The sequence below is a fragment of the Archocentrus centrarchus genome, chromosome 16 (genome assembly GCF_007364275.1).
Source record: "Archocentrus centrarchus isolate MPI-CPG fArcCen1 chromosome 16, fArcCen1, whole genome shotgun sequence".
NCBI classification, from domain to species: domain Eukaryota; kingdom Metazoa; phylum Chordata; class Actinopteri; order Cichliformes; family Cichlidae; genus Archocentrus; species Archocentrus centrarchus.
Window position 1 is genome coordinate 17088705 of NC_044361.1, and position 22359 is coordinate 17111063.

Sequence of the window (22359 nt, forward strand, 5' to 3'; positions counted from 1 at the left end):
AATATACCTAAATTTCTATGTTTTCATGATGCCACCTACCTCAGTTTCTTGAGAGTGGTATCAGGCAATGACAGATGTTTGCCATCTAGATTTTCTAAATGTTGTCAAGCAAGGGCAATTGCAAAGCAATTTTGTCTGTGCAGGGATAGGGTTTAAAAGGTGCTATTATCACATCCGATAAACAACAGCAATTATGTATAATTTCATGTCTTGCCACTGATGGTGAGATTGAAAAAAGACACATATACACAAGGAAAGGTGGAAGAAAATGGAATTTTCTTGTTTTGATGTGCACTGTGCCTATGCGATTTTGGTTTATTCTTGATATTGTGTCTAATGGGATAGACACAATCATCAGCTTTCCAGTTGCTTTAACTGAAAACTCTGAAGACCTTGTACATCAAAAGCCTTGAATAAACATGTCTTTTGAACAAAGATGGTAGGAACATAATAATTTGTTTCCAAATTAAAAAGAAGAGGTACTTTCGGTTGCTACTTTTTTACCAAGGGCTTGGGACCAGCGCTAGGAGTACATCAGCTTGTGACCCCCTAATGTATCTCCTCCCACTGTCATGCTGAGGATCTTTTGAATGTAAATAATAAATAAACTATTTTAATTTTGTAGCATACAGCAGAATATATATATATATATATATATATATATATATATATATATATATATATATATATATATATATATATATATATATATATATATATATATATATATATATGCTAAAGCAATTACTGTCTACAGTTAATTACTCTATAACTTCTCATACTGTGAGAGTATTGCTAAATGTATCCGGTTTTTCATGCACCACGGTTCAACAAATATATTTATTGTATTAGTATGACTCACAGATTCAACAGAGTCAACCTTAATACAGTGGATTCGTACCAAAAATACTTTTTTCCCGTGCAGGTGTGTAGATGTGACCTGTTATTTGGTGTCCACTTCCCTCTACTGGTTGAACAAAGACACTACATGACACTTCGTGTAGCCCATCAATACAAATCAGTAGTTCTGTACCTCAAAAGGAGTACAAGGCTTACTCTTAACCGAAACAATGTTAAAACTGACTTCATATCCTGCCTGCTATTGGATGGGGTTAAAAAAATGCAAAATATAACAATTTACACAACACGGGAAAACAAAAAACGAAACAAAAATCCACACACAGGGACATGCAGTCTGCTAGTGTAGCAGAGTTTGTTTCACTTATCATATTTACATATCCGTGTATCCAATTATAATTAATGTAGGAAATTGTTAGCCTACCGGTGAACTCTCTTTGTAAATAAATGACACTTTATGCAAAACGTTCTAAGGTAATTGCTAAATGCACACACAACAGCACACCGAGAATGTTCTAACTATTTATGTACACAACATACTGTCACCAAAATGGCTTGAAAAAAGGACGGTATTTCATTTTGGATGAGGTGCAGATCAGAGCTACAGAGGGTCATATTTATTATGTTTCATACTCATTATACTGATTTTATTTAATCTTGGAGCTTATTTAGAACCTTTTGCTCCGAGTGACCTAACTGGCCTCTAAGCAAGGTCATAAAAAACAAGGGACACAGGAAGAGTAAGAAGACGCATCAAACTTATCACCTTAAAAAGTCATAGAAAAAAGAGAATGTGCCTCAATTATTATTATCATTATTATTATTGCTTTGCATGCATACACTTTCAGGGATTTGGATAAAAATTGGAATTTGTCATGAATTTGAACTGAATTTATCGAATACCTTTACCTTTTGATGGTCCACAGGAAAAACGTGCCACTTCAAAATAATGAACATGAGAACATAACGTACATCTATCTAGTTGCTGCACATGCAACATAACTACAGTTCACAACACAAACATGTTTTTCGACCCGCTTTCAGGATGTCACCAGCCACCCAGGCTTCCACCTGGTCTCATGGTGCCTCATTAACTTTCTCACCTGGCCATTGGAGAGTTTGGTTACAAATTGGTTCTTATTATTTTTTTCTACTATTTGGGCATATTTTGTTGCTTTACTCCACATATTGATTGAGGTACATTTTAATACTTAGGCATCCATCTCATCAGTTAATGATTATGTCTGTGTAAGGTCCCCTCTAATCGGGGACAACAGCTTGTTCCCATAGATACATCCCAACAGATGAGCTCCCATGATACCCAGTCTAAATGGTAGGGAAACTGCTCAGACTCGTTGGGCTTGCTACCGCAGTGTGCGCTTTACAGCGGTCCACGCGCTGTGACGATCACTCAGCACCTTTTCCTGTGCAGCGGACAGCGAATCTGCAGGCAGGTGACATTTGAAACGGAGGGACACATCAACAGTTTTATATATGCGATCATTCTTTTAACCAGCAACCATATTAAGTGCAGAAAGCCTTTATTTTTTTCTTCCCCTGGACTCTGCCTCTGTCCAGTCTGCTGACCGAAGATCTGCGTGCAGCATTTTGTTTCTCCACTTACCCTTCCTACTCAACCCAGAACTTTTGGCCAGAATGGAACAACTCTAATAAGGTTATAATGGCCTATGCAACTGAAATATGAGTCTGTTGTAACCTGTGTCGCTTTTACGCGCAAAGATGAGTTCGGAGAAGCCAAACTTTCTGTCACAGCCCGTGGTGAAGAACGTTTTTATGTTCCGTAATGGTGACGCGTACTACGAGGCTCGCCGAATAGTGGTAAACCAAAAGAGGGTGTGCAACTTTGAAACTTTGCTAAGAGAGGTGACGGGGGGGATACAAGCCCCGTTTGGAGCGGTAAGAAACATTTACACACCGAGAGGAGGTCACAAAGTTGACAGCCTGGAGAACCTGAAGAGCGGGGAGCAGTACGTCGCTGCTGGAAGGGAAAAATTCAAAAAGCTAGAGTAAGCATGAACTATGGTTTAGACAAATACGCTGGCCTACTTTTAAAGTTTTTCTCAATATGCCGTTACACACACTTGCTTAAATACTGGTATATTAGATGCATACAGCTGTCGATGACCAGGAATAAGCCATCTACCAGTTGCTGCTGCGTTCAGGAGGACAAGCTGGTAATCAGCAATCACTGTTAATTGAGACTCATTAAAATTTGTTTTGAAATATTCGTACTGTGTCTCATAATCAATGTAGCCGCTATGCCATTGTGTACCTAAGCAAATTGAAGCAATTATCAGACTGGAGCTTTAAAACTTTGCGCCAGTGCTGAGTCACAGCATGGGGTAAACGAGATCAGCACTGTAGAGAAGCGTGCGCTGCCCCAGCCTAAAAATAAGTGGCCTTATGCAGCAGGTAATGAGATTTGAGCGGCCACGTATTCATAGAATGCAGTGATGAAGCAGCTGACAGGTAGCTTATTTGTCCCGTTTGTATACTGTCTCCATCCTCTTATTTTTTACAGCAAATTCCCAAGGGAAGATACGCTAGCGAAGTTATGATCCCACTTCCCCCTCGCAGTGCATGCCAGTTCTTTCTTTCAATATTCAGAAAAAATGTGTGGAAAATCAGTTGTGATGATGCAAGAGATGGTATATGCAGGAAAATAACTGTCTCTGTATAAAAAATATTTTTTGCAAGTAAAAAGCTGCATATTTGGTATTTGTGACTAGTGGCTAAATTGGAGCTGTTTAACTGTCAGCACAGCTACAACATAGGATAATTGCTGTCTCCCACTTGAAATTGTCATGTGTTAGCACATTCCCATCCCTAACTGCTGGAAAAAATTTTTTTAAAAAATCCTTCATTTGTGGGCTGCAGAATACCTTTTACGGAACAGTAAACTTAGCTTTACTTTATCCTTTTTAGTTATCTACAGATTGGCTCCAGGAAGAAGAAAATGATGCGGACCCTTCCAATGCAGGTAAGGAAAAAGTGCTGCAAAAGTAAGTAAGTGTCATGCTGTTGGAGGATAACGCCCTTAACAGCCTGGAATTCCTATGAATTTTTGTAACTGGTATCATACCAACAATTAGAAGAGATGGAAGCAGTTTGCATAATTTACATTTCCAATAATCCAGGTCGTCTTGGTGTGCAAATGCTCTCTTACTAGGGCAGGTCCGCAAGTTCCATTCTATGCTTTAATGTGTTAAAAGTAGCTATACTTCAACTACACAACTATTGTTATGTCCAGTTTTCAACATCTGAAACTGCCACTAAATGAAGATTTGGGAACACCCACAGTGTAATGATTTTATGCAGATCCTTTAAGCAGAGTGTTATGTTTAACATCCCCCCTCTAATTGTTCTCTGTGAGGAATCACACTGTTGTCGTCTCAGTGTCCATGCATTATTGATTTATGGATCATAATCATCCCTCCTTTTAATGCATCTTTAATGTAGCTATGAAGTCAGAGCCAAAGCAAGATCAGCTTAAAGTCAAGTAGCCCACAGCTTCAATTATTTTGAAAGTCAACTCCAGTCAACTTCAAGATGACCTCCATTTTTTAAAATTTATTTTTGAAAAATAAAATGTGTCCTGGGGAAAGCACAGAGTGGTCTAGCGGAACACAAAACGCCAAATCTTGATGACTTCATTTCCATTATGGACAAGACATCATGAAACGAAGAGGTGCAGAGTTTGACATGCTAATTGCTGTCAGAGAAAATAATGGGGCTCTCAAGTTTTTGTCAGGGTACTCTGAAAAGTGTGCAGCCCATTTTTAAATGTATAATTTTATTTATTTATTTATTTTAATTATGACCGCAGCTCTAAAGATACTATTTGACATCTGCTCCTCTTGACTGTAACCTGCTTATTGTACAAAGAGAACGTGCTCTTGATTGTGTCTCATCACTCGCTGCAAGAACTTTCATTATAGATAACCTTGACGGCTTGTTGTGGGTGCTGTGATTGCCTGGTGAGCATAATAAGAGCAAATTTAGTTGACAAGGACCCTGCTTCTCAGTACCCTACTAAACCTGCCTGATTGCATCAGACTGGGTAGTTAGCATGGTTATTTGTTTGATTTCAGAGAATTACAGAATCAATATGCATTTTAAGATTTCTCTCATGACGCAGCTTCTTCATGTGACAGGAGTCACAATCTGATGATAATCCCTGCTGTAAGGAAACAGTTGCAATTTTTGCTCATAGCAAGTCTTCTGTTGTCCTTATGTTTTCTTTTCTCTTTTAAATGTGCTTGTTTTGCTCTGAGTTCGATTGGATGCTCTTGAGACTACTCACTTCAAGCAGTAATCAGATTACCTGGTTTATATAAACAGCAATACTGGCACGCCAGTGGAGTCTTTGAGATCTACAGTTAGAGATGAAAAGTGGTGCTGGTGATTTCGACCAGCAGTTGAGATGCAGTACCTTGTGTGCAAATTCAAAAATTAGTGCTGTCTAATTAGTAAAGCGGTTTCTGGCATGTGCACCCTCAAGATATAACCCAGTAGGTTTGCGATGTGGTAAAGGTTGCATTGAAATGGCTACATTTCAAGAATGAGGCATTTCCCTTGTTGTTGTTGCTGCTAAGTGAAATGTGTGCAAGGAAGCTAAAATGAGCTGCAGGGACTTTTTGGCCACTATAGAATGATATGCTGATAAATCAGTAGAAAAACAAACTTTGTGGGAGGTCTCTAGAGACTGATGCATGCCTTGTTGCTTGTTCTGTTCTTGAATTGATTGGTTAGCTAGGTCTCAGTGGTCTCACAAAAAAATGATAATAAACATTTGCATTCTGTAACAAACAGCAGATTTCAGGATTTTTGATGTGAGTACTGTGAGTTAAAATGCTTGTTTTATTTAATGATGATCTGTGGTTTCCAAAGCCTTTCTCTATGGTATTCTTTGTTTTATGTAAGGTTTTTGAATTTTTGCATTTTACTTCTGATCTTCATGCCTCAGTTGCCAGGTTACACTCACTGACACCAGAAGACTTTTCAATAGACCTCCTCCCTTATCCAATACCCCCCCCCAGGATGCAAGTCTTAGTCTCACAGTCACAGTAGGTTACAGGTGTTGTGGTGCAAGACCTGCAGAGCTCCCTCTGTGGAACCTCAGATTACTGAGGGACTCATTCTTTTGCTGTCATGGACATCGGAGATTATTTTAGTGTGAACTATAGCTGATTTTCTTTCCCTTTAGGAGTAAAAGCTTTTGATGTTGCACATTCTTTGCTTTGTACCTTGTATTGGTTCAAATGATTTTATAAAGATATCAAATTATTGTCACACTGGTATCACTAGTTGCTCTGGTTCTGCAGGCCACTTTGGCTCTAGAGCTTGCGTTGATCTGTAAGGTTTGTACAGGCCTGTTGTTCTCAGCCTCCAGATCCCAAGTGGACAATGATCTACTAACAAGCTTTCAACTTAATCCTCTTATCACAAACAGAAATGAGCCACCATTTTTTGCTCAACTTACTCAGCGTAGTTTACGCCACAATATGCCAATACCACTTAGATAATTTAAATTTATTCGGAACACCAAAACTAACAGTTGTATGTGTGACATAGACTTATTTACCCTTTGAGATTTTGACTTTCTTCTTTTTTTTTTTTTTTAGGCAAAACCATTTCCACCAAATAGAATCATTGTGTCAGCTCGATTTCTGAAACCCATCAAGGAGCCATGCACTATATTGTAAGTTTTATGAAGGTTTTAAGTTCACTTTTTCTGCAGTTATCCCATTATTTAGCTTCAATAGATGACTTAAATATATAATTAATTTTTGTCATTTTAAAGAGGTGGACAATAATGTCATAGGTAACAAAACATAAAACACAGAGAAGAATAATCGTACTTGACAAGCTGACAAGCTGACAAACTGAAACGCTCTATATCAAAGTTCTGCTTTACTTCAACTGTGTGCATTTCCCTTCCATAGTGTGGTAGCAAATGGTGATATGTTGAACTCTGCAGTGAGGCTGTTGGTCCACCAGAGGATGCTGGGCCAGTTTGACAAGGTACTAGAAATGATTACAGAGAAGATGGGATTAAGAGTCCTCGGGGGTGTGAGAAGGTAGGTTTTGTTTGCACACTTAATGGTTTACTATATCAACATAATGAACCTCAGACAAAACTCTATATGCTTAATTTTTCAACCAGCTCAATAAATTATCACGTGGTGATTAATGAAGTTATTCAACAATGCTTTGATAAACTGGTGCAAACACATGCTTTTGGCTCTCTTTGTGCATTCTAGTCTCTACACCTTTGAAGGCCAGCAGGTCACTGAGGGGAATCAGCTGGAAAGCGGTCAGCTTTATGTGGCTGTGGGAAGAGAAAAGTTTAAGAAACTTCAATACAGTGATCTGCTCTTCAGCAAACCCAGAGGGACAAGGAGAGTCAAAGGGTAAATAAAGTAATGTTTTGCCTACTGACTGACTGCTTGATTAAAAAAAAATGAATGCTTGAGGTTCATCAGTCACACATCTAAAATCTGCAAAATCATGACATTATGTTTAAAAATTTCCATGTGATAGATCCTAAATAAATACATAAAAAACATGCTTTTTTTTTTTTTTTTTTTTTTTTTGCAATAGAATGATTTATTTATCTGAAGATGAATACCACTGAGTGATGAACATTATTAATATCCATCAGTATGTGTAGTCCTGAGTCATTCATGAAGAGCTGTGATACGTTAAAAATAGAATACTATAGCTACCAGGGATAGTTCTTGGAAACCGTACAGTTTGTGCTTTTATCTTTTCCACTGGGGCAAATAATTACTCCTTTAGGGCTACATATCTACATTTTAATTCTCTTGGAAGCTACAATCCTCATATGTGTTCCATCTGAATGAAGGTGTTGAAATGATTTTTATGCTTTTTGGAAGTATAAAATGTAATTATTCTGTGTATGATGAAACGTGCATATATAAACACACATTGAGATACATCACACATGGCTGTGAAGAACTTCTTAATTAAAGACAGACTACAAAGCACAGAGATATATTGATATAAGAAAGGTTATGAACAGATGTTATTAATGATGTTCAAGCTGTAGCCTATATATATATTACATTGCAGTGCTTTATGTCTGTGGTTTGAAATATCAAACATTTGTTGATACATTTTTTCTGTTTTTTGTTGTTTTTTTGTTCACAGAATGAAAGCTTATTCTCTGCCCCCACTCTACAGATTCTCAAAACAGAGTGAAAATGTAAGAACTGGATGAATTGTTTCCAATATTTAGTGAGCTACAAAACCTATCCATTATTCTTATTCTTTAACAAGCAAAGCACTGAGAGCAGGCATCTATTTTCCTGAATAGTTCTGTTGGTTTAAGTTAATTAGGGATGGCTATCAAACAGCGACATTTAAAAAAAAAGGTGGTCTTCCAGTGTAAGAGAGGTTCCTCAGTTCTAAATTTTTAACCCTGAATTAAATTTAGCATCATATGGGCTTACACAATTCTTAGTCATTACCAAGCTTAATATCTTCTAAATCTAAATTGCCATTAAAAAAAAGTTGGCACTCATTTCAAAATCCCAGCTTTAGATAAACAGAAGATGTAGATTTTTTTCCCTCCATACTTGACAGTACTGTTATTATTGGTCATGAGTTTCAGAAGTGTAAATCTGACTACCACTTTCTGCAGAGTAAATCCACGGTCCAGGGAAGTGATAGTGGAGATGGAGAGTCTCTCAAGGCCTCTCCTCCAAGCCACAACAAAGAACACCTGTCCTCTATTGTTAGAGAGCTTTCTCAGGCCAAACTACTTTCCCTAAAGAAGAGGAAGAGTGGACAGAGCCTGACCCCTGGCGCATCTGACAATGGTAATGCATCTACACATAAAAGATCATGGAGTGAAGTCAAGGAGTGAAATTTGTATATTTACACCTGTTTATTTCATGGTGGCTTTGAAGCTCAGCTGGGCCATATTCATCCTGAAAAAAAGAAGGGAAACTGCAGCTGTTATAAATGTATGAGTATAGATTTGAGGGGTTTGTTGGCTTACAGTGAATAAAAACCTTGTTGGTTATAATTGTAACTATACAGTTAGTCGAGTCATCTCCTTTTACTAATTGTTTTTAGTGGCTTGCATTTGCTTGTTATATCAGTAAGTAGTGTGTTTCTAATATATTTTTAATACAATTATAACTAATATGTACTTCTTTTAACACTTCCATCAAAAAAAATGTCACATTTGAATCAAAATGAGTTAGTGAAGTAAAATGTCCAAAAAAAATAAAAAAAATCACATTGAAGTGGTTCTTTGACATATTCTGACCTCAGAGCTAACGTAGTCTATTGTAGCAGCAAAAGTTAACCTCCTACAATTCATCATCATCATCATCATCATCATCACCACTTTCTGTATTCAGTTTCTGTCTATACAGCATGCTAGATGTGTGCAAGTGGATGATTATGGAAGAGTGTGTGTATGTTCAAAAATCCACAATAGAGTAATATTGCATGCTTGTGGGAGATAATCCTCCTTATATACACTTTTCATGCCACTGTCACAATGCTGTACACTAATTACCACTTGACCTTATGTCTGAATAACCTTCTATAAATATTTACCATCCCATGTTTCACAAGTGGTGCTAATGTGCTGTTGACAGTTGAACATATAGAGACATACAGTATGATGCAATGTCTTGTCACTGAAATCTTATGTAACCTGCTGCATTCTTAAAAGTCCACACAGTGGCACTGTTGCTCTGCAAAACGTTTGTCATGAAATATTGAAAGTAGGTCTAACATGATGGCATTAACCTTTATTACAACAAGCACATTACGTCACCTTCTTGTGATAGGCATATAATAATGTCCTACAGAAACTTTGCATTGTCCACAATGGCACCTGCCATTCTTTTTTGAAATTAGGAGTTGTTGCTGCTCTAGGACTCTTTAATTTTATTATTATTATTATTATTCATCCATCTATCTAGCCATACACCCATCCATTCATTTTCTTTAATAGTATTATTTTTTACAGTGAAAGGGAAGCAAATCTTCTGCAGACTGCTGCTGACCTTGTTATAACTCATTCTGTGGTATGAACCACATTACGTCATCTTGTGGCTCCTAATAGACGTTGCCTGTTTGCTCTCTGGCAGGAGATTTGACAGCAGAACCCCAAAAGAGCATGGAGAATTTGTGGCTGTGGTTCAGAGGAGGTGGCATTTTCCATCAGACGAGAGGACTGAGGAGTGTGTGTGCAGTGGTGTGTGCATTCTCTGTGTCTGTATGTGCATGTATGCATTTGCAGCCTGTAATGTCACCCTCAAAATCCTCCGTATCAGGTTGTGTGGCATGTCATATTACAGGCACAGAAAACCATGTTGCATTATTGGGCCCCTTGGATGACATTGAGCAAAAATCAAATTAACAGATGGACAGCTCGTAGAACAAAATCTGACATACGAGATCTTTGAATGGCTTTGAGAGCATTTCACTTTCTCATGCAGTCCTCACCATTTGACCTGTACAGTCCTTTCTTAATCCTTTCATGTTAACTAAATACAATATTTTCTTTATTTGTTTGGGTTCATAGAAAGAGTGTAAGTAATGGCAGCCTGCTTGTCTCTGTCCATGGTACTGAATTCTCTCTAAGAGTTGCTGTGGTTTTCCAAAGGCATCTTTACTATTTTTGTCTATTTTGGTTCTTAAACACAAACATGAACAAATATTGGCTTACACAGCATATTACATTACCCATTAGCATTTCCAGGGCAGGTTAAATTCAGTGTTGTGCTGATATTTGGCTTCAGCAGGAACACAGTGTTCATATCACCTTTGTATGGTGATAGTAAGCAGCACAGAGGTGTTTGGTGTTATTTTCCCTTTGGGAAATCCTGCGCTGGCTGGGCATGAGGTAAATACACCCTCCTCTGGTGCCAAAAGGAACACGGCCAAAAGGTTGCCAGACTGGCAGAGGCTGTGGAAAGTATAAAGCATGCAACCCACACTTCAGATCTGTGATGTGCTGGAACATTGGAACCAAGACAATAGATATTATATGATTATAAAAGCATCAAGTCATTATAAATGTATTTGTGAAAGATGCCTCTGGGGTAAGAGATTGGGGAGAGGGGAGGGGGGCAGCTGAAAGGACAAGCAACCTGATGACAGAGAGGAAAAAAAGGACAGAGTGACCCCGTAACTGGAGATTCTCCTTCTGCAGTGTGCTGACTGTGTTTACGACATGGAGTTTAGTGTGTGTGTGTGTGTGTGTGTGTGTGTGTGTGTGTGTGTGTGTGTGTGTGTGTGTGTGTTTGTGTGTGTGTGTGTGTGTGTTCGACAGTGCCCATTACTCACTGTCTATAAGTCCTCAGGAGACAAACTAAGGCTAAAGCCAGAAGTCTGGTGTATTGTAAAGCCTTTAACTTTTCTGCTTCATTAGAGGGAACACAGTAGTGAGTGACAGCAAAGACAAGTGAGGGTAAGGTGTGACAACTCGTGCAGCAAAGTTGGAATAAATGGAATGAATTTGACCTTAGTATAACAAAGACATCAGGCTTACAGGCTTTCATGCTGTTTGGGTCAAATATGACCCGTTTTGACATTTGACAGCAGTAAAAATGTCGTAAATGTCATTCTTTTAGCCTGAAATTTGAAGACTTTTTCTAAAGTGACCCAAAAAACACAAAAAGAAAATATTGTTGTACAAGTACTACACATTTTTGTGCATTGAAGCTGTTTTGGGTCAAATTTGACCTGCATCGATTCAGGTGGAACAGCAAGGCTCCCAGCCAGCTGAGAGATATAATCTCTCCAGCATGGGTCTACCCTAGGGACTCTGCTCAGACCACCTCATTGGCTCCTCAATTGGCTTATTTCAATGTGGAGGAGTAGTGGCTCTATTCTGAGGTCTTCCCAAATGACCAAGCATCTCACGGGACGTCTAAGGGAGAGTCCAGACACGCACTTAATTTCCACTGCTTGCATTCAGAAAACTCCTATCAAGAAGAGAAGATCAAGGGAAATGTTTGCTTTGCCTAGCATAGGGTTACTGGGGCCTCACCTTGGAGCCATGCCTTGGGGGACTGCTCAAGGGAGAGTGCCTGGTGGCCTGAGCTTAGCCCATGAGGCAGTGGTCAGAGGCGGAGGCCCTGGTGATCTAATCCTCGGTTGACAAATCTGGCTACAGGGACATGAAACATAGATAAACAAATTAGAATCCATTTATTGTAAGCTAACTGAGATTAAAACAGAGTTCAACAGAGGGGATGGGAGGGGTCATAAGATTATAAAGGCACCTGATTTGCCATTTCAGTGAGTGTGGGGAAACACGTGAAAGTGGCACAGATGTAAGGTTTCCTACAAGCTTAGGTTGTAATGGTTAGTCCTATATAATAATTCCCAACAGTTCCAGAATGCTGTTGCCATTTCCACTTTTTCAAAAAATTGGTGTTTTAAAACCTAAAAGAAAGATCCTCCCTGCTCTCTGAAACATTAAGAATTAATCAGTAATTTATTAATGCCAGAAAGGCTGTTTATACATTCTGTATAGATCTGTAGTTCAAAAGACACTTAGTATGAGGAAATTCTTGGCCCAGGTAAAAATAATTGACTCAGGCCATACTGTGAAGACATGAAAGTATGTAAGGGTTAAAAGACTTAATAAACCAGACACGTTGCTTGTTGGTTAAGTCTTTATCGTTCCAGAGTTCTTTTAAGTTTATTGGTCCAATTTGGCCAGTGTTGGCTTTCTCTTTCACAAACAGCGTGTATGTAAGCAATTAGCAATTGTTGCTTGCCTCAAAATAGAAATGGGATGTTTCTCAGTGTTCTCTTTCTTAAATGGCCTTTGTGGCCAATTCAATTAATGGCTCTCTTGGAAAAAAGAGGGGGAAAGCAGCAGAACCAAAAAGGAGAAAAGTATGTGTTTGGACAGGTGATAGGGCATAAAGGAGGAGAGAAGAGGGAATAAAAGGCTGAGATGGTGGAGCTAGTAGAACATTTATGGTGGAGAAGAAGGGAAGAAAAAGGAAAACAGGTGGACCCAAATAGTGAATTTGATGAATAACCAGGGATGATGGAGCATGAGTACTGGATGGAAAAGGATGGAGAAAAAAAAGGCTCAGAGAGATATTAAGAGCTAGAGGGATGGGTGGGGTTTGGATAATTGCCTTTCATTTGGATAATCTCTCCATTTAGAGTCATCAAAGCAGATTTTTAGTTGCCTAGGCCCCTCGCTGGAGCCAAATTGCTGCTCTGAAAATCAACAAAAGAGCCTTGTACTTCAAGACGAAATTACTGATAAAAAGGTATGCACAAGAGGAGAGAGAGGAAAGGCAGAGCAGGGTTCTACTGATTATCTGAACTTTTGCACGCTGTGTACATGCCTACTTAATACGTTAACAGTGGGGGTGGGGGGCGGAGGGGCACTAATTAAGTGTTGAGGCGGTAGTGAAAAGTTAGGTTATGTTCCTTAAGTACTTAAGCAACTTAGTGTGAGGTAACGGTTCTTTGTGGAATAGTTTAAATCCAGGATGCTATTTTATTCTCGTGTTTTTTTTTGTTTTTTTTTTTAGGAAGAAATGCACACAGTGCAATAAATGACTGATGTAACACAAGCGGCGGTAGTAATGCTTAACAGAGCTGGAAGCCAAACTTTTCAGCACAGCATTTAACAGTCGCCTACAAGGCAGTCTCGCTATTTCAGGATTCAGTATTGGTTCATCATGCCCTTTGTTTTAAATATAGAAATCTGGAGATGATGAATTCCAGATACATGATTTCTGCGCTTGCATTATTAACCTCAAGGGCATCCACTTTACACAAAACCTTCTGTATAGCATTCTCCTTCCTTTTCATGTACTATACCTCATCTTTGATGGCAGTGGGAGCCAGTGAGGTTTATGCTGTACTTATGTATGTTTCATGAAGGATGTACACTTTTTTTTTTTTTTTTTATTCCCACATTTTTTTCTTGAAAAGACTTTGATTTGAATTCGGTTTAAAAAGGAAAAAGAAGAAGAAAGAGACCATTCTTTGTATTATTTGAAAGTTGAATGTGAGAGAAATAAAAATTGCTGGATACGAGTGAGTGAGCTTGTATGTGTGTTTGTGTGCTTACGCTTGTCTCTGCATGTCTTTGCGTATGCACAAGCCAACCAACCAGATCAAACCTCAGCCTGTGGTGTCACAAAACGCGATTCTGCTGAGAGGAATTAGCCCTGTTAGCATATGTATCTATAATGCCTGTCAGAGTGAAATAGGGTTCAAACCAGTGTTCGGAGGCAGGAGACGGGTACACAAAGAGGGTGTGAGTCTTAAATCGTGTGCCTGTGTCAAAGAAAATCTAAGCAGTGAGGGATGAATGATGGCAACACTTTTTTTTCCCATTTCCTAAGTTCTTACAGCGTGTAGTTTGTGCGCATGCCTGTTTTTATGTGCATTTGTGCACATACTCATGTCAAATTTAAGACAGCGCTATTCCTTATGGATTCTCCTGTTCCTTTCATCTCCTCCTTTTCACTACAGCAGAAAAATGTTCTTCATGACCCATTGATGCAGGATTACTGGATTAAAGAGCGGGGAAGCTGTACTAATCTCCCACATTCATCTGTTAATAGGTGTTTCGCTGTGACAGTATATGGTTAGGGTGATGTGACACTTTCATTGACACAAATGTTCCTCGTGTCTGTCACTTTTATTCTAGTCTACTTTGCAGGGTTTTTTTTCTTTGTTATAGTATTTCTCAGAGCTTGGTGTGAGTGTGATTGGAGTATGAGCCTCTGTGGGGTTACTATCAGTCTGAGAGACACAAACAGCTTTGACTTACACTCTGAATGGCAAGAGTAAATAACTGACATTTGTGGTTATCTAAAGTTTACATTGTGTGTTAAAGATATATTTTTCCAGCTTTAGTCCATATAATGTATTTTAGAGGATAAAGAGAACATGAACACTTATCAGAAAAGATGTAAATCAATTATTAAAGTAACTTAGAGAAGACTTTATTAGTGTTTGAATTATGAGGAGAAAAAAAAGGAAATGTTATACCCAATGGCATTAAGTGCTGAACTTGTAGAACATTTTATTAAAAAGGGGGAAAAAAAAAGCTGGTCATGCTATCATGTTTCTTTCATTTGGGTAGAAAAGAAAAGAAGTCTCATTTTAATGTGTGTCCATATTACACTTATTAGACGTCCTTCATTCAGATTAAAACCTTTATTTAATGAAGATGCTCACCGGCAAGATTTCAGGCAACTTTGAGAACCATGCAGGAGAAAAAGCTCCATGAATTATTGAAACGTTTAACTGAAGCCGTGACCTTTATAAATATTACTTTGCCTGTCTGGTTGCAACATTGTTAGGCGGAGGTTTTCTTTGATTTAATGTCAAAGCTATCTAAGCACAGAGCTTCACATTAAAGCAGATGTGAGGAATTTTCTCCACAATTGAAAATGTTCACCGGAGAGAGCGTGCACGGATGTTTCATGGAAACAAATCTCAAATCTAAAGGCAGAAATGCTTAATGTGTAATAACGCCATAGCGGAGACATCCTGTTACTATTTTTAATGCAAGGTGTTTGAAAAGTGATGGTATATTTTTTTTTTTTTTAAGAATATAGCAGGGATTTGCACTACCCTTATATAACAGTAATATTAATAGCTTTGGTTACAGATGCCAAGCTCCCAAACAGGTGGATCTTACAATTCTAATAATCCCAAAGAACAGATTTTCCAACTGTTTTCATGAGTAAAGACTTTAGGTTTGATTTGTCATATCCTTTAATGGAGTTATTGACATATCAAATTTTCATTTACAAACCATCAGCATTCTAAACATCAAGTTACATATGTTGTCATGGAGTCATGGGGCTGTACCTGAACTCCATCACATCATTATCACATTTTATTCTAAGCTGCTCAGCTTTTCTATGCGTCAGATTAATATGAAGTCAACAGCAACCAGGTCACCCGCGTAAACATGTGGCCATTACATTTTTAACAGGACCCTGGTCAGTGACTGGAGCGCACTTGCTGAGTGGCAACGTTCTTTGATTTCCATTCAGAATTACTGCACATGTTGTTTTACACCCAACTATAACTCTGGCATGTGCTGAGTGGATTAAATCATCCTGTGGTAAATATGCAGTTTACTGCACCATCCAGTGATATACAGGGAGTGGTGTGGGGAGTGATTTAGGTCCATTAAGTAGAATTTCAAGATTTGAGAATGTATTAACTGCAGTACATTTAATGCTAAAGTAGATTTGGCTTGTGGAGGTTAAGTAAATAAATAAATGGAAGCACACAGTGGATGGTGTAGTGCAGTGCGTCCGTAGTGGAGGGGGTTTACAAACTCACTTAACAAGTGAAAGCTCCCCAGTTTGATCTTGGGAGGAGACACGGGTCCTTTGGGGGTTGCATCAGGAAGAGCATCTTGCATAAAAATCTGCTAAATCAAACATGCAGCGTGACCAGCAGAAAGTAGTTTTACTGTATAAAGTAGTTATTTGTTTTGCTTTGAATTACGGGCTAGGTGTCACCCTGTCAGAGGTCATACCTGATAATTATCAGCAACAAAAATGTTGCAATAGCAAATGTCTATCTTGCTGCACAGTAGAGTACAGTAGTGTTTTTTTGGTCAGGAATATTTGGTTTAAAAAAAGGCTTTATTTAATAGTTTTATATAATGGTTAATAGTTTTTTATTTGGGTTAACTGGTCCCAACACAAATTAGAGAATGATTTGCACAACAGAAAGAGCAGTGTAGTGTCAGTAAAGGACTGTCACACATGTCCTTGATAAGCTCACTCATGGTTTTCTTTGCAATAGTGCGGTAGCGATATCTCGTGGAGAGATTTATTGGACGTTAAAAGGCTTCTCGAAGGAGTGAAAAGGCTTTTAAAACATGCTAGAAGAACCTCCCTCTTCACTCACGTTTGTTTATTAAACTCTGTATTAACCTCTTTGCTCCAGCATCTGAAAACAAGGCAAAAATCAGCAATCCTTTCCATCAGGTAGCCACAATGATAAAATACCTGTTTTGCTACTGTTCTGTGACTTAAATTTGAAGAAATGTTCTATGGCAAGTTTTAAACTGTTTTTCAGGATGTAGATCAGCAAAAATCCAGCATAGCTACAAGCAGATTCTATTTGTGAGTGCGTGTGTGTAATCTATCTAGCCCATCACTGCATCTTGAGTTGTGTTTTATTGCATTTCTCTGGAGCAACAATCATCTGTAACTTTACCTTCCAAGATAATGCCAGCAAGAGTTGTTTATATGAGTAGTTATATGTGCTTACAGTTGCATACAGTTTTACCTCTTACCAGTGGATGCAGCGCACCCTCTGAAATGTGGGTGTGCTCTGTCTGCGTATGCCATGTGGAGGAGGGTGTGTGTGTTTGCCTTGATTATAAAAGGAAAAAGTCAGACACATTTTGCACTCACTTGCACACACATACATAAAGCAGTCCAATCATTTGCGATGCCAGACTCCGGATCTACTGCAATGAGAAGGGGGAGATTCTAAATATCATATTTAATTTGATTTAGCATTTTCATGAGCCTGTTCCTCATCCTTAAATCATGTTAAGATGTTTAGAGTCATAGCAGCTCCTCCTCTGCTTACTGCTTACACTCAATCGCTTGGCCCTCACTCTTAATGAATGCGAGTGATTTCCATAAAATATTCTTAAAGAGGTCTGTTATTATTACCATAACGTTTCATCTCCCACCATGGCTAAACTTCAATCAGTTTTGCATTTGAAATGCATTAAATGTCTCCATAAACTCTTCTAATCTCCACCGGAGTCATTTTTCTTCCTTAACTGGTATGTGTAGAAAGGAAAACTAATATTAAAAGCATTAATTGCAGTGTTCTTTTTTTTTTTTTCCTCACTCAATGCTTATTTCTGATTAGAAATTTCAGTCTCATCCAGTGTTTCAAAACAAGTGTGTAATTATGTTGTTTATCAGAGCGTATACTTGTCTTCCTCTTATGTTTAGGGTTAATTACTCCAAGGTCTTTGATGCACATGCTCACATGAAAATAGAAAAGCCCCATATTCATTTTGCATTCCAACAAAACTGCCTTGCTGAGCTTGTTTGGAGTTGTAGTATGACTTCATTTAAATTCCTGGACTCCCAGTATCACTTTACAGCAGTTTAGATTGTAAATGACTAAATGTTGTTTCATATGGGGGAAACTGAAGGATATATTCTTATACAGGCAGCTAGTGTGCTTGGATGATTGTTATGGTTCATCATATTTGTTGCGTTATATGGTACAAAACCAATAGTTAAAGTAGAAAAACACCTTGCGTAGCTGTGGGATTGATTAGGATGATTACTGCAGTGGTGATAATAATGACAAAGGCAGTGTTAGCCATTCAGTGTAAAATTTAGATCACCAAATGAGCTTCTAAAATGCTTACTGGCTCTCTCTTGCACACTCCCATTGTCTAGGGGAAGTTGTTTACTTGCATCAAATTATCTTGGGTATTTTCCCTTTAGACCAGCAGGTGTCACTCTTGTGCTGCATTTAGTCAAATTTGACAACATCTGCTGAATAAAAGCTGAATAATTTCAACAAGTCGCTTACTGAGGGATGAATAAAAAGTGCCCATTTATGGGACAGATTTTCTGGATTTCTGAAATGAATTAATTTGCAGTGACTGGGGAAATTTTGGTTTCAGGGTTTTGAAAAGCAGAGCAGTGGGCACATAAAGGAGCACTTAGGCTCCTTTATGTGCCCAAAGAATGATCAGATTTAAGGGTGAGCTTTTACAAAACAGGAGTGACATTATATTAGTCTGTTTTGACAAAATACATAACTGATGTTGGTCAATAAGTGATGCATTTTTTGTCATAAAATCCTACTTAATTCTTGTTGTATTTTGCATTTAGCCATAAAATTATTTTCCCCCATTTATTTTAATTTACTGGTTTTTTATCCAGTTTTATCTGAATGTATCCAGGCAAGTCAAGTCTACTTCCATCTGTGTGAAAGTGAATACATTTTATTTACACCAGTATAGCATGACACTTGTTATTTGCCTTTACTGTATGTTATTCTGGCCCCAACAAGCCTTTTCTATATTCAGTATCACACATTAGGTTGGAACACAAGTGGAAAACATGCTTTAACTTGTTTTTTGTTTTTTTTCCTTTCCTTTAAAGAAGCAGTTACCTCTCTCCTGTAAAATGAGCTTCACTTATTTGGTATGCTGAGTTCAAATGCGCCTCTTTTTCCAGATGAACTGGAATTCAAGTTTGATGAAGGAAATGCTGATTGCCAAACACTACAGGACAATGGAGCTGAGGTGGTACACTCTCACACACTCTCTCCCTCTGTCTGTGTGTGCGTGTGTGTGTGTGTGTGTATACAATATAATATAGTACAGATCTCCATGGATCACAAAGTACTTATGGACCTGCATTTAGTGTTTCAGAATTACAGCAATTTTTATACATAGTACCTCTTTTTCATAACTCTGAAATTATTGCGCAAACTAAGATTTTTTAAATATAAGTATTGTTTTTAATGTTTGTATGAAAATCATTTGCGGTCAACGACTGCCTGAAGTCCAGAACCTTTGGACATCACCAAATTCTGTGCTTCCTCCTCCTTGAGATGTTCTGCTAAACCTTTACTGCAGCCACTTTCAGTTGCTGCTGGTTTGTGGGTCTCTCTGCATTCAGATTTGGCTTCAGTGACTGAAAAGCTGTTCTGCTATGTTGAGATCAGGTAAATGACTTGGCCATTTGAAAATTATCCAGTTTCTTTCTCTTGAGAAACTCTTGGGTTGGATTTGCAGTTTGCTTTGGGTCATTATCCATTTGCACTGTGAAGCGCTGTATGATCAGTTTTGCAGAATGTGGCTGAATCTGAGCAGAGAGTATAGCCCTGTACACTTTACAATTCATCCTGCTACTTCTATCTGCTGTCACATCATCAATAAACACAAGTGGTCCAGTTTCAGTTGCAGCCACACATTCTAATGTATGGCAGATGATGTGGTACGCTTTGGAATGTGAGTTGTTCCTTTCCTTCTCCATGCTTCCCATCTTTTCATGATCTGTCCAAATAAACTTTTTTCCAGTACTGTGGAAGTTCTTTTAGATATTTGCTGGTGAAGTCTAATCCTTCATTCCTGCTCTTTAGTGTAACTACCGATTTGCACCTTGTTGTAAATATTCACTTTCCATTCATGAAAGAATCTCTTGGTTGTAGACTTGGACAATTTCACTTCCCTCCTTGAGAGTTTTCTTCTGCTATTTCACTCATAGGCTGAAACAACAACAACAAAACTAAATATCTCATCCTTCACTTGCATCATCTCTTTGGCTCTCACATGGGGATTTGCAGTGAAATGATATTAATGCAAGTTCAAAACTTGGAATCATCTCCAGATTTTTTTTCTGCTTAACATCTCATGGAATAATGAGGGAACAGGCCTCACCTGGCCACGAAACTGCTTGTCAGTCAACTGTCTAATTACTTTCAAGCCTCTGAAAATTCAGGACTATTTATGGTCAGAACTATAAAATGGCTGTAATTCCTAAACAGTTAATCCACTAATTTTATGAAATTGCTTGAAGCAAAGATAAAAGCCTGCACTTGATTGTTTGTTTCTTGATTGTTTGAATTTAAAATCCATTGTGATGATGTACAGAGGCAGATAGCATCAACAGGACAGTGTAGGTCACAGAAAAAAAAATCAACATACTGAATCTGTTAAAATATTTATCAATATTAATTGCTTCTGTGGCATTACTGCATTACAGAAACTTGATGCTACTGATACAAATGCTGCAGAGGAGAACATTGAAAACCCAGAAGAAAAAAAGGAGGCTGCCTCTGAAAATGGCAGAGAAGATGCTTCACCTAGCAATGAAATCAAGGACAACCAGGAGACAACCGTTGAAAAAGAGGGAGGAGGAGAAAAAATGGAAATTGGTGGACAAAAAGCTGGAAAAGAGAAAGAAGAAGAAATAATGGCAATGGGGAAAGTGGAGGAGGTAAAAGAAGGAAAAAAGGAGGAGGCCACAGAAGAGAATGAGGACGTGTTTAAGAGTGAAGAGCAGGAATCTAGCAGTGATAAGACCCTGGACAGTAAAGAGATTGAGGATGGAAGCCATACGTCTTCTCAGATTGAAAAGGGGCAAATTGTAGAAGGAGAGATAAAAGATAAAGACCGTGGTGAGGTGGAAAAAAGCACTGCAGCTCACGCTAATGATGTAGACACAGCGGAGGAACAGAGAGAGACAGAAAACAGCAATGATCCAGGGAAGACTCAGTCAGATAACGAGACAAAAGAGAATGATAATGGTAGAAGTAGCAGAGGCAGCGGGAATCAAGAAGAAGATGCGAGTGAAACAAAAGAGGGAGCTACCAAAGAGTCAGGTGAAGAAGAGGAGAGCAAGGTGAATGGAGAGGTCAGTGGAGACGATAATGAGGTAGAAGGTGAAGCAGAGCAAGACAAAAGTGAAAAAGAGGAATAGGAAAGAGAACATAAAGGTTTTCAGATAAGCAATACTGAAAATATTAAGTTACAAAATCTATATATAATGAAGGTCGCAGAAGAAATTTATAGAAAGCAAAGCAAGACTACAGTGCAGTCTGAGAAGGTTTTTTTTCTTTTTTCTCCTAGATAGTGTTGTAGAAGCTGCACCTAAATAAAAGCACTTCTGTAATGCTGAGCATGTAACTTGAATCTTTAAATGGCTCTCTGCTAAAGTACAAAAACACCATATATTTCAGATGTCTGAAACAGAATATAGAGTAATATGTTCTTATTTTGCAGTAAAATGTTGTTACCTAATCGGTTGCTTTATTGTTTCATTATACACGGTCTGTGAGTGATGCTGAGAAATGAAAATACATGTACCATTTGAAATTTAATGCTTGAATACAGAATTCTGCTTATTTTTAAGAGGAATGAGTATGACTTCCATGGCAACTCATACAAACTTTTCAAGCAGATATAATAAGGTATGTGTAATATTGCATGGTTTTGCATGGTAAGGTAAATTATATAATAAAATTTAAAATAGGAGAAACTACACAATGGCTCTGAGCTTCTTCCCAGATGAGTGTTTTTCAGCACCATCCAAAACCATGAGCAACACAGCAAGTCAGTCAATGTGTTTGATAACAGTGGTGTTCCAGCCCTTCAATATAGTTCCAGACACTTACAGAATCATTACCGGTTAAGGCACATTGATTCAACAAGTGCAAGTGGTGAGCCAGAACCCTACTGTTACACTTAACGTTGGTTTCTGTCACTGATCTGTAGTTTCAAAGTCTATTTTTTTAAATCAATTTCATATCATTATTATTTTGTAATGTTGCTACTGTCAATGTTCATCTGCTTCCAGAAAAATAAAACATGAGAGGAAAGAAAATAACCTCAACTGTTTTCTTGCCTTGTGTAATTCTGATATTTCAGTGATAAACTTTATCTGGCAAAAAGAATAGTACAAATAAAATAATTTTTGT

General features: G+C 38.1%; 1 protein-coding gene across 1 annotated transcript; it reads left to right on the top strand.

Annotated features, from left to right (window-relative positions):
• Positions 1 to 2395: 2395 nt before the first annotated feature.
• Positions 2396 to 22176, top strand: LOC115794788 (doublecortin domain-containing protein 2). Its single transcript, XM_030750435.1, has 9 exons — positions 2396 to 2885; positions 3805 to 3859; positions 6504 to 6580; positions 6825 to 6959; positions 7143 to 7292; positions 8053 to 8107; positions 8546 to 8723; positions 19113 to 19180; positions 20646 to 22176. Exons 1-9 carry the CDS (start codon positions 2599 to 2601, stop codon positions 21360 to 21362), a joined length of 1722 nt encoding a protein of 573 aa, XP_030606295.1. The 5' UTR covers positions 2396 to 2598; the 3' UTR covers positions 21363 to 22176.
• Positions 22177 to 22359: the final 183 nt, after the last annotated feature.

Excerpts from the sequence above, each read along its gene's own strand:
- LOC115794788 (XM_030750435.1), top strand. The coding sequence starts at position 2,599 with ATGAGTTCGGAGAAGCCAAACTTTCTGTCACAGCCCGTGGTGAAGAAC. Across the intron at positions 2,886-3,804 it reads GAAAAATTCAAAAAGCTAGA|TTATCTACAGATTGGCTCCA; the intron begins GTAAGCATGAAC and ends TATCCTTTTTAG. Across the intron at positions 3,860-6,503 it reads TGCGGACCCTTCCAATGCAG|GCAAAACCATTTCCACCAAA; the intron begins GTAAGGAAAAAG and ends TTTTTTTTTTAG.